The following is a 13406-nucleotide window of genomic DNA, read 5'->3' on the forward strand; positions in this document are numbered from 1 at the left end:
TACGGGAAAGACAAGGGGAGACCACTCCCGGTTTTTATTCTAATACTGAATAGGTAATTGAAAAAGTGCAAAACAATGCTTAGTAATAAAAACAATTCCTAAACTCAACAGTGGCACATCATAAGGTAACTTAAAAAACACCAAAAAAACAAAATATCAATCAACATGCTGTCACTCAAGGGCACACCGGGACCCAAAATATGTTCCTCTGGCTCCAATTTTAAAATGAAAATGAGCAGTAAACAGCATGGGAGCACCTCTTGGAGAGCACACTTCTACTCTGAGCAGAGAAAAACCAGCAAAACACTTTCATATACACAACTAATCTCAAAACTACGGATTTTAAACATCAAACACACAAAGCATATGCAGGCTCTTTTTACACACGGAGGGGACATTGACTTCACACTATTTTTAAAAGTTTGCATGGGTTCAAGCTTGATAAATATGGGAACACCACAAAAATGGATTTTATAAAACCTGACGTATGCACATTTCTACACAACTTGCCTTTTTAAATCATTAATTCTATAAATGTGTGGTTGTGAGCGTGCCTCACACTCTACTTTGCTGCTGCCCTGAAATAACTTTTGGTAAGCGCAGCATTTTCAATTTTTTTTGAAAAGATTTCAAAATTTCTTTTAATATTAAAAAAGAGAAAAAGAGTAAAACATAATTAATTGCAAATCCAGTGCCTTATTAATATTCTACCTTTATAAATTGTCAGAAATGTTTTCATTTTAAAAGGTTCAAACGCAGTTCACAATGCCCAGCCACACTGCGAGCATCTGAAGAAGAAAAAACACACATGTATTTCCAAGTAGCCATGTGTCAATACATGGTTTGGGAACATACTTTCCTGATTTTTACATACGACCATAGGCACTGTCTGGGGGGTTTCATTGGGAAATACTGGAACAACGTTAAGAGGTATTGAGAAGTCTGCAACAGCTGCGTTTCGCGCTCTTGTGTTGTTAAAGCCTATTAAGGTTACATTCAGGCTGCAGAGTCCGAATTCCAGAATTTGGATAAGATGCAATTCTTTTGACAGTTCAAATTAATTTTGCAAGTGATTCAAATCCAGTATTGCTATGTACTGATAAATATCCAGAATCTGTAAATTTAATAAAAATGAATTCATCCAATCAATGCAACCGAATAAACAAACCCGATTAACACCTACATGCTGACTTTAAATTGTTTCAAGTGCTTTGAATTTAACCTGCGAGTCTAACAGGTACCCTACAGTGATGGTGAGAGTACAAAATTTTTTTTTTAACCCTGTAGTCCCATACACTGCAACAAGTCTGATTATACGAGGGACGTTCAAAATGTTTCCACACTTTTATATTTTCGTTAGAAATGGTGAAGGCAGGAGGAGTAGTAGTAATTGGGCAAGTTGGTAAGACGCTGGGAAAATTGCATTGCAAAGGAATTTGAGTATGTAGAAAAGTGACATCATTTGTTTTTGAAATTCTTAAGAGTTTAAAAAAAAAAAAGGGCAGTAACTTTTTGAACGCCCCTCGTATTTAGACCTTTGAACTAAACTGACTAGAATAATAACAATTAGCTGTATACATTTGCCCATTATTCTTGTCTCCAGTTTCGTCACTGATGCATATAAAGCAGGTAATATGACCATCCTATCAATGCAAAGCATCAGTTTTTTGAAGTGAGAGACCATAAGGAGAACTGTTTTAGTACACCAGTAGTGAATGAAAAGAGTACAATCATCAGGTGACAGATGACGGTGAACAAGGGAGGACAGAATTTGTGGAGTTTTAATGTAAATGCGTCTCTTACATGGGGGATACATTTACCTTTAATTAAATCTGTCTTTAGCAATTCACTCCCGGTCTACATTAACAGTCCTGTTAATGTGTTATCGTTTAATTTTACTTTGCCACATCAGTGACCTCTAATGCTATTACAGTGTATTAATATTGTTGTTGCCGAATTGAATTTTCGGGGTTGCAGCCTATACTTTTTTTGCCTCTGATGTTTATGACAGATTGACAACCATGCTATCACATTGCATATAAATTGATTGTTATTTTGTAATATTGTCAATTTTCTGGAGCATTAACGTGTCAGTCACATTTCTTGTATGTCTTGTTAGGCTTGCACAGCGTGCACTTATTTTAATAGGCGTCTTTAAGCTTGCAGAGCAGTTAGAAACTGTCAAGGTAATTTAGAGGTGTGGACAGGAGGAGCAATGCAATGGAGTTTCACTTTCTTTTCACTCTTATACACATATTGGCTTTAATACATTTGTGTATTTTATTGCTTTAAAGATTATCATTTTCACTATTTTTCAAAAAATATTTTGGTTTGATGTTCAGAGAAAGCACCGTACCTGTATAGCAATACAGATTGTTTGTTAATTGTGTTTTTGTCTTATGCCATGTTGTTGTGGGGGTTGCCTTTCAAGATTTACCTCGCATTATTTAACAAGCCCGGCCGGGTTGTAAGTATCCAGGACAGAGCTCAGTAATTACCTGCATTGTGAGGGAGCGTCAGTTACAACACTATGACCATGTGGCACGATTCCCCAAGGGTGATCCGGCTCACAGGATCCTCATTGTGGAGGACCCGAGTCACTAATCCAGGCCAAGGGGATGCTCACGTAACACCTGGCTGCAGCAGATAGAAGGTAATATCCGGAGGGTGGGACTGGACCGCGTGTCTGCCATTTGGTGTTGGTTGCCAACCGGGATCCGGAGTCGTTTTGTCATGTTTTGGGTGCGACCAACCTGACCTGCCGTTCTGAGAAAGCACTGTACATGCACAACAATATATACTGTATGTTAAATGGGTTTTTGTGTTAGTGCTTTCCAAATGTACCTTGCCTATAGTTGCATTATTTAACACGCCGAGCCTGGCTGCAAGCATCCATCCAGGACAGAGCTCAGCAAGTCTTACGTATTGCTGCAGGCTAAATAAAAGCTAGCAGACATCTCAGCTAACACCATTTACTTCAACTTGAAAAAGCGCCCCGAGGGTCGAGGAAATCTGTACAAAATAACAGTTCCTATAAGGTAGTATTTCTCTGACAATTACAGACTACAAGCGTACCGTATTTTGTTGATAAAGCGTCTTACCAATCAATTTCAGTGCACCTACCGGTACTTAAGGTACATTTATGTGGAGCAAAGGCAGGTTAAATGACTCGCTTGGGGTCTCATTCTCTTAAAATCCATTGCTATCTCCACTATGACACCCTGCCTGACAAACAACCAACCCCATTATTACATCTGCGGAGGAAATAACAAAATGGATATAACCCTTAAAACAACAGGTTTAATCTTGTGAAAGTGGACTAAAGAAAGAAAGAAAAAAAGTGTTGACTTGCAGTCCAAAACACAATCCACATTCATCACAAACAGCACGTTTAGAATAAAGCACGAGAAGTCTGCACAAAACGATACTGCCTAAACATGATCAGCAGGCTTTACATGTACAACTAAACAATAAATAGTGAACGAAAACGTCATCCCTTTATAATAGCACTATCTTCACACGTATTGATACTATTTGGATACAAAAGTAAGGCAGGGACGTTTTGCCTTCCATGACAAAATAACAATAAAAACAATGTAGCAAACAAACTACAAACATCAGACACACAAACATAACAACCCTCAGAAGCCCAGTGACGAACAGCAGCGCCGAATAAACAACGGGGCCCCCCAAACAGTCTGAGTCAATCTCCGCAACACGACAGGCGCACGCGCAGGCTCCCTACCAGGGAAGTGTCTTTCGGAGAAAAATCCAGCAGGTCACCACTTAAAAACGTCCCTACTTCTCCAGCAGCCTCCGCCGCCATTTTTCTTGAAACAGGAAGAGGAAACAAAACATTCGAGTCGCTTCCGCCTTGCTGTCGCGCAAAGGTGTAGGCGGGGTGTCACCGGCCACAACGAGTGTTTTTATTGGACAACGCCCAGACATATATGCAAATTAGATCGCTGTTCACCTGTAAAAGGGGAGTAAAGTCAGAGGCGGCCTCCTTACACCGGAATGAGCGAATGGACTCTGCGCATATGCGATTGGAAGGAAACGGCTGCTGTCCAGCCCGGCCATTTACGGTCACTAGTCTATAATGTGTCTGTCCGAACAAACTCTTTAAAGAAGGCAGCTGTTATTTGTTGGCGTCTCCCCAGAGATGGGGCAGGTATCTTACTTATTTCTCTTGGGGCCTGCAACTTATTTTTTAAGTTAACTGCCAGCTGGTGAAGGAATTATGCCATTAAAAATTCCCTTAAAATTGCACCATGCTTTGCATTTTTTAAAACTAGCATCTTTGAAATGTACTTGTGATTTTCATATTGACATATACTTATTTGGTTGACGCCTTTATCCAAGGTGACTTACAACATTTATGATACAATTGGTTACATTTCCTTTGGTTTTCCAATTGGACTCAGGCAGGTCAAGTGACTTGCTCAGGGTCACACAGTGTCTCTCACAACCTCAGGGTTTGAAGTCCAAAGTACACTGCGCCCCACTGCCTGCATATTGAGTCTCCAATAGTGCCTTTTTCTGATCAGTTAGTATTTTTTTATACACAGGCCTTTCAAGGATCATTATAAACCTCTTTCCATTCATTTTCAAATCAAATTAAACTTTATTTGTCACATGCAATTATACACACAGTACAATATGTAGTGAAATGCATAGTTGCAGAGCACCAAGACTATGAATTGGAAGAATATAAAAGACAGTAAATCAATATATATATATATATATATATATATATACAGGTGCTGGTCATAAAATTAGAATATCATGACAAAGTTGATTTATTTCAGTAAGTCCATTCAAAAAGTGAAACTTGTATATTAGACTCATTCATTACACACAGACTGATGTATTTCAAATATTTATTTCTTTTAATGTTGATGATTATAACTGACAACTAATGAAAGTCCCAAATTCAGTATCTCGGAAAATTAGAATATCAATTAAGACCAATGCAAAAAAAGGATTTTTAGAAATGTTGGCCAACTGAAAGGTATGAACATGAAAAGTATGAGCGTGTACAGCACTCAATATTTAGTTGGGGCTCCTTTGGCCTGGATTACTGCAGCAATGCCGCGTGGCATGGAGTCGATCAGTCTGTGGCACTGCTCAGGTGTTATGAGAGCCCATGTTGCTCTGATAGTGGCCTTCAGCTCTTTTGAATTGTTGGGTCTGGCGTATTGCATCTTCCTCTTCACAATACCCCATAGATTTTCTATGGGGTTAAGGTCAGGCGAGTTTGCTGGCCAATCAAGAACAGGGATACCATGGTCCTTAAACCAGGTACTGGTAGCTTTGGCACTGTGTGCAGGTGCCAGGTCCTGTTGGAAAATGAAATCTGCATCTCCATAAAGTTCGTCAGCAGCAGGAAGCATGAAGTGCTCTAAAACTTCCTGGTAGATGGCTGCATTGACCTTGGACCTCAGAAAACACAATGGACCAACACCAGCAGATGACATGGTACCCCAAACCGTCACTGACTGTGGAAACTTTACACTGGACCTCAAGCAACGTGGATTCTCTGTCTGTCCTCTCCTCCTCCAGACTCTGAGACCTTGATTTCCAAAGGAAATGCATAATTTACTTTCATCAGAGAACATAACTTTGGACCACTCAGCAGCAGTCCAAAGGCGAGACGCTTCTGACGCTGTCTCTTGTTCAAGAGTGGCTTGACACAAGGAATGCGACAGCTGAAACCCATGTCTTGCATACGTCTGTGCGTGGTGGTTCTTGAAGCACTGACTCCAGCTGCAGTCCACTCTTTGTGAATCTCCCCCACATTTTTGAATGGGTTTTGTTTCACAATCCTCTCCAGGGTGCAGTTATCCCTATTGCTTGTACACTTTTTTCTACCACATCTTGTCCTTCCCTTCGCCTCTCTATTAATGTGCTTGGACACAGAGCTCTGTGAACAGCCAGCCTCTTTAGCAATGACCTTTTGTGTCTCGCCCTCCTTGTGCAAGGTGTCAATGGTCGTCTTTTGGACAACTGTCAAGTCAGCAGTCGTCCCCATGATTGTGTAGCCTGCAGAACTCGACTGAGAGACCATTTAAAGGCTTTTGCAGGTGTTTGGAGTTAATTAGCTGATTAGAGTGTGGCACCAGGTGTCTTCAATATTGAAACTTTTCACAATATTCTAATTTTCCGAGATACTGAATTTGGGACTTTCATTAGTTGTCAGTTATAATCATCAACATTAAAAGAAATAAACATTTGAAATACATCAGTCTGTGTGTAATGAATGAATCTAATATACAAGTTTCACTTTTTGAATGGAATTACTGAAATAAATCAACTTTGTCATGATATTCTAATTTTATGACCAGCACCTGTGTATATATATATATATATATATATATATATATATATTTATATATATATATATATATATACACACACTAGATGTCCCTCTTTGGTCCGCCCGCATAGAAGTGAAACAGGACAGTGCTTGTGCTAATAATTTGCTTGACCATTCCAGTTGATTTTGTGACTTCTCTCATCGCTACTCTCAAGTAACATAGTTCGCTTGCAGTACAGATTTATTTGTGCGAATCCAACAGGCTGCGGACTGAGGGGGAGGGGGGCCCATGCACCAGCCTCTGTTCGAGTCGCTCTACCTCTCACCAGTGTACCTCGCCTCTGCTTGGCTAGCGATACCTGTTTGCTCAACAGACAATATCATCTACAGACTGTTAAGGAGTAACGTTTGACGTTTATGAGAGAGAGATCACAGCTACGTGTGCTTTAGAGGGTAGCTGCTGATTGCCAGAGATATCATGGCCACGTACTTTTCTCCCCACACGGGGGACGCTCTCCCGTCAGAGCTGAACACGATCAGAATCACTGCCAACGTTTGACGTGGGAGCTTACCTTCCTTCCGCTTGGTCAGAATTCCATATTTTTTTTTTTTATTGATTTTTAAAGTTTGTCCTGTTTCACTACTACATGGGTGGAGCCACGGGGGACAGGTAGTAATAAATAAGATCCTATAAATATCAACAATTCAGACGTGAGCGTCAGTAGGCTTTGTGCCCTAGGAAACAAGTTACCCCAGCTATTATATAACATTTCAGTAATTATTTACCGCTCTAATGCTGATCTTTCTGATCGTAAAATAGGTCATTACAATAGCAATTGCTGAGAAGAATTAATAATTAATAGCAGAAATACGGTATTTGCGTGTTCCTCTTGAGTGTCTCTTTCTCTTGCACAATTTTGCGCAAAAACTAATCATCACATTGTCATCTTATAACAGGCTTAAGTTTCGACTTTGGTATTTTTCCTGCCAGCCGTTTTAGCTCTAGACCATCCTCAAGATATTGTGACATACAGACACACACAGACAGACAGACACACTCACCCATCATCGAGATATGAAGGTTTTTGGTATCGAGGGACCCTAAAACGTCGCAATCCATCGAAAACCAGAGATCACAGTTTTTGGTGATTCTAAAGGTTTCGCACCCCCCTCTCAAAAATGATAGGTTATGGTGGGGGAGGGCATAAAGCAAAAATCCGTATGTACAACGTGAGCAGTAGTGTGCATTATATTACAATAGAGCATCAGATAACTGTAGGCACTGACCTCATTTAGAATGTGGATGGACTGTAGATAGAGATTCCTCCTCAGTCTCTCTAAACTGGTCTTCAGGCGGCACAGAGAAGAGGCCATTGTTGCGATGGATGGCATCTCTCTGTACCCTGATCCAGCATCTCTTGGTATAGATGTTGTGGAAGTTAGAAAATGCACAACCAGTGATGTATTCAGCTGACTGTAACACCCTCTTGCGGTTCTGCTTAGTGGCATCATTGGGGCGGGGGTGGGCTTCTGGGGCTTTAACCTCAATCTTTAAAGCCCACACCCGCCCTGTCCCATGATCTTAGGACGTTCATCCTTTGATTTTCAGTAGCACAGGCCCTTCTTCCTCCCAGTCTGTGTTTCTAATATGCATTCATGTGCGACAGCTCCATGGAGAATGCCTCCCAGCTCTCCGTCTGCACTTAAACTCCACTGAAGTGGAGAATCACCCCCACTCTAATGCAAAAACTCACAGGTACCTCCTGCATGTTCATCAAACATAAGGTTGGACTAATAACATTATCAGAGGGAGGGCTAAACCCCTAATAACTTTTTAAGCTTGTGACACCCCTGGTCACACTATGTGCTGTTTTCAAACCAGGCTTTAATACTTAGAGTACTTTTCATGATGGATATGTAGAAGTTTTTCAGTATCTTCAAGGGCAACCTAAGGTCTCTGAGGTGGGAAAGATGCTGTTGTGCCTTCTTCACCAAGGTGTCATTGTGCTTGGTCTAGGTTAGGTCCACCGTGATGTGGTATTTCAAACAACCTACCTTCTCCACCTGAGTGTAGTCAATACTGGTGTTCCCTTTACTGTTTTCTCCCATATTCTCCATTCATCTCCTTTGTCTTGCTGACACTACGGAGAAGACTGTTTTCCTGACATCATTGCGACAGACTCTCCATTCAGGTAAACATTATCATTTTTGGATCTACAGGAGCGATATGCAAACTTTAATGGATCCAGTTTTTTGGGCAGTGAAGAGCTTACAGTCAGATTTATAAGTGACACAGTTTTCATAATTTTGGCTCTGTACACCACCACAATGCATTTAAAATTAAGCAATTATTATGTCATTGAAGTTTAGACTTTCAGCTTTAATTACGCATTTTACCCAAAATATTTTATGAGCCTTTTGGGAATGATAGCCATTTTTCTGCTTAGACACACTCTCCCCCATTTTCAGGGGCTCAAAAGTATTTGGACAGTTGACTGGCAAGCTGTTCCCTAGCCAGGTGGGATCAGGTCCCTCATTATTTCATTAACTAGTAAGCAGGAAAAAGGTCTGGAATTGATTCCAAGTGTGGAATTAGCGTTTGGAAGCTGCCACTGTGAGCTCTCAATATGAGGTCTAAAGAGCTGTCCATGCAAGTAAAAACAGGCCATCATTAGGCTGAGAAACCAAAACAAACCCTTTAGAGAGATAGCAGAAAAATAAGGAGTGGTCAGATCAACCATCTGGTACATTCTTAAAAAGATGGAATACAAGGGTGAACTCAGCAACACCAGGAGGCCTGGAAAACTACAGAAGACAACTGTGCTGGATGATTGCAGAATTCTGTCATTGGTGAAGAAGAAACCCCCCTCACAACATTTATCCAAACCAAGTACACTCCAAGGGAGGTAGACCTGTCATTGCCAAAGTCTACAATGAAGAGAAGACTTCATGAAAGTAAATGCAGAGGGTTTACCACAACGTGCAACCCACTGGTAAGCCTCAAGCATAGGAAGGACAGATTAGACTTTGCCAGTTCCAGTTTCCAGTTCTGGAACAATTTTCTTTGGACAAAGGAAACTTAGATCAATATATACCAGAATGTTAGAAAGAGAAGTGTATGGAGAAGAGAAGAAATGGCTCATGGTCCAATGAATAGCACATCATCTGTGAAACATCGTGGAAGCAGTTCCTGCATGGCTGCCAATGGAAGTCGGTCACTGGTGTTGATTGATGATACGACTGCTGTCAGAAGCAGCAGGATGAATTCTGAAGTGTCCAGGGCTCTACTGTCTGCCCAGATTCAGAAAAATGCTGCAAAACTGATAGGACGACTCTTCACAGTACAGACGGACAATGAGCCAAAACATCCTGTGACAGCAAATCGAGTGCTTTTCAACACAAAATACTGGAAGATCCTTCAAAGGCCAAGTCAGTCAACTGACCTCAACCCAACTGGACATGCATTTGACTTGCTGATAGCAGAAAGTCGAACAAACAAGCAGCAACTGAAGACAGATAATGCACAACAGTAACACAACACATAGTGCATAAGAGTAACACACAACAGGCAACGTAGACATTGCAGCAGTGCACTGCAAAAGAGAGGGCCTACAAAACAGGACGGGGAGACAAACTTAATAATAATAATTCATTACATTTATATAGCGCTTTTCTCAGTACTCAAAGCGCTATCCACACAGGGAGGAACCGGGAAGCGAACCCACAATCTTCCACAGTCTCCTTACTGCAAAGCAGCAGCACTACCACTGCGCCACAAGCTTAACATAAGCTTGCGTAATAGAAAATATAAAATGCTTGGTAATGACGCAAAATCAAAAAGAAACACTACACAAATTCAGTTTATATTAAGTGTAGTGTACTTCCACTTTTGAACCCAAGCATCTTATATATAAACGTCTACGTGTGGAAGTGTGTGTGTCTGTCCAGCCCGGACGTGAGAGGTGGAGTCGGGGTGGTAAGGGCTTTGCCTCAGAGGAAATAGAAAACTTGCTTAGCCACTAATAACACAAGCGAGGCCAGCACGTCAGCAAAACGAAACCTCAGAGGAAAGACAAAGTCGCTTAGCCGCTAACATCTACAAAACAGTATTCCTTTTACTTTTCCTCCCGCCGCTAATACACAAGTGTTGTGAACACATCAGCAAAACGAATCCTCCTAGGAGAGAGATGCCCAGAGCAGTTCCTTTCAATTACCTGACGTCTCTACATTTCAATTTTTTTTCTGACGATTTCAATAGTTTCTAGGACCCCGGGCTTTTTACAGCACAGGCTTATACAGCTAGTCTCTCTATTATAATAAAAAATCCTGGGACGAAACGTGACTTTTTCAGAGAGATAATTTCATGTCCCGCAAGACGAGACTTTGTGCCAAGAGATTTAGCCACGCCCGGGACCAGAAATACAAGATAAAGAGTAGATGACAAAGTAGAACATCGTAAAGAATTCAAAAACGTTGGCGCAATACACATGCATAGCAGGTTAGAGATAATGAAAAAAAAAATTCGAAAGTCTCAAAAATATGATACTAAAGATCGCATTAGCGCAAACAAACAGAAATTATTACTCGGTGAAATAACGGAACAGCGAAAAGAGATTGAATATATTGTTCAGATTTAAACTGTAACTTGGAGATTTGTAGATTGTCTAATTTGTGTTGCCATCAGGGAAAAGTAGTGTTTCTTCACAATGAAGAGGTGTATCCGCGAGAATTAAGATTTGTTGTTTAGTGATGGATTGTAGACCATCATTATCTAATTCTTCCAACCCAGCCACAGGGGATGCACAAACCAGTGTGTTTCTTCATGCCGGTCCCAAGCCTGGATAAATGGGGAGGGCTGCGCCAGGAAGGGCATCCAGTGTAAAATTTTGCCAAATCAATATCCGGACAACAATACAAATTTCCATGCCGGATCAGTCGAGCCCCTGGTTAACAAAGACCGCCACCAGTACTGTTAGCCAATAGGGTGCTGGTGGAAATTGGGCTACTGTTGGCCGAAGAACAAGATGCAGAGGACAGAAAGATATGGAAGAAGATGATCCGCTGTGGCAACCTCTAACGGGAGCAGCCGAAACAAGAAGAAGAAGAATTGTAGTATCATAAAGAGTTATGTGAACTGATGCCACACCACAAAATTCACACCAGCAGCACAAAATGCCTATAAGTGAAAGTCATCCATACTTTTTAGATGTTTTCTCCAGCTTTGAGTTTAATCTCCTTTGTCTTCTCAGTTTCATCAAAACAGCCTGAGAAGAGGTCTGCCATTCTCTTGCTCATGTAGCAGTCCTTAACCGTGCAGCTTGCTTAGGACTGTTTCCATGTGCTGGTTTCCTGGATTCATGGTAGTAAAGAAGATTGGTATACCATAGCGCTCTGGCTTGACAATTACACATCCAGAAAGTCCAGCCATGAACCTTTTTTTTTATTCACTGAATCTGCTTGTGCAGTGTTAGGTTTGCAGAGAGCCAAAAAGCCTGTTCTGGAACTGTCAAGTACAAGTAGTCTTAAAACGGGTGCACGGGGGCTTACAGAACACTCGCGCTTATAGCCGCACTCACTGATACTCCGCCAGTTTGCAGTCGCACATTCATTTAACACACACACAGCTTAGGGGTGTGAAAGGAAAACCAGAGTACTCGAAGGAAGCAGCAGAATTAAACAAAAGACTGAGCTGTCTTCAGAATCAAAGAATTGCATTTCCACCCAACAGCAGTTGAATGACGGCAGCCTTACAACAGTGTGGGAGATGAGGCAAACACACACACACACACACGTAATTAACTTCATGCCATATAAGTGTGATGATGCAGGCCAGCCCAGAGATTTGTAATCTTGTGAAAATCAGTGTGTGTGTTTAGGTCAGGGGTCCTCAATCACGGTCCTCGAGGGCCGCAGTGTCCTAATTAGAACTCAGTCCTTGCTGATAATGATAGTTGGTGTTTAACTCTATGCCTTGTTAGTGCTTTCATTCATCAAATACATATTTAATTTCCTTTGTAGGTCAGTGGTCCTCAGTTACAGTCCTGGAGGTCTGCTATGGCTCCAGGTTTTCCCTCTAATCAATTTCTTAATTAGAGCCCTTTTATTTACTACTAAAGCAATTCGTTTTTTGGGCTTAATTTTAGTTCTCTTGCCTGTTACCATTCAGACCCCTTAATTGCCTATTTTAGATTTTAGCAGCTGCATTTAAGTTTTAATTGTTGCCCATTTTCTTAATCAGACATCTTAATACATAATTCGCCTGCCTCCTCACTCACTCACTCACTCACGTCCGTCCGAAGCCGAAAGCGCAGTCGCCTTCTGCGCAGCTGCCTGAATAACCTTACGAGACCGACATCCAACCCCAACATCGTGGCAGGCGGCGGATTTACGGCTGCAAAAATTCAAAGAGAAAGTCGACTTCGATTAAAGCTCTAGAGGCCTGAAAGGCGATTTCGACTACAGCTCGAGGCCTAATTATGCATTCTGATTCAATTACGCATTCATTCAATAAACCTATATCAGGTTTGTGGTGCTTATACTTATTACTATTCCATATTGCACTGGAACATTCATCATTCAATATTATACTATAGGCCTGGAAAATTCATCAACTAACAGTACAAGCCTGTACAGTAATGAGTAAAGCGGACTACAATCATTACAAAACAACTTCTTCATTACTTACCATTTGTTCTTCATACACTGCTGACACAAACTCGTGCCCGTTTCATCTTACGTTGTCGAAACGGGCTCTTTGTCTAGTTAGTTAATAATGAGATGCAGATAACCAATAAACCAGCAGCTCTCCAGCTCACCTGCTTACCATGAAGTATCTGTGATAAAAAAAAATGTTTAGAAATGAATGAGAGGGGAATTGGGAGGATCATCAAGTTTAAATCTGTTCTGGTCCACAGAACTCTTGGATAACGTTCTCACAGAAGGAAACTCTACAGTGCCATTAAAATTGCTCTTGGACGAATGCAAGCATTAACAAGCCAAACGGGTCAAAACCAAGTTTCATTATCAGCATGGACTGCTTGGAATAAAAACCTGCAGCCACTGCGGCCCTCCAGGACCGTGATTGAGGACC

The 13406-nt window shown here is 41.2% G+C and overlaps 1 protein-coding gene across 2 annotated transcripts in view; it reads right to left on the reverse strand.

The window, feature by feature from the left end:
• Positions 1-3890, reverse strand: part of ubr2 (ubiquitin protein ligase E3 component n-recognin 2) — an 83151-nt gene extending 79261 nt beyond the window's left edge. For both annotated transcript variants that reach the window (XM_028820709.2, XM_028820708.2), the window contains exon 1: positions 3746-3890. In XM_028820709.2, the coding sequence (XP_028676542.1) occupies positions 3746-3826 (81 nt within the window). In that variant the 5' untranslated portion in view covers positions 3827-3890. The remainder of the gene's footprint in view (positions 1-3745) is intronic.
• Positions 3891-13406: the final 9516 nt, after the last annotated feature.

The sequence above is a fragment of the Erpetoichthys calabaricus genome, chromosome 15 (assembly GCF_900747795.2).
Source record: "Erpetoichthys calabaricus chromosome 15, fErpCal1.3, whole genome shotgun sequence".
Classification (NCBI taxonomy): Eukaryota; Metazoa; Chordata; class Cladistia; order Polypteriformes; family Polypteridae; genus Erpetoichthys; species Erpetoichthys calabaricus.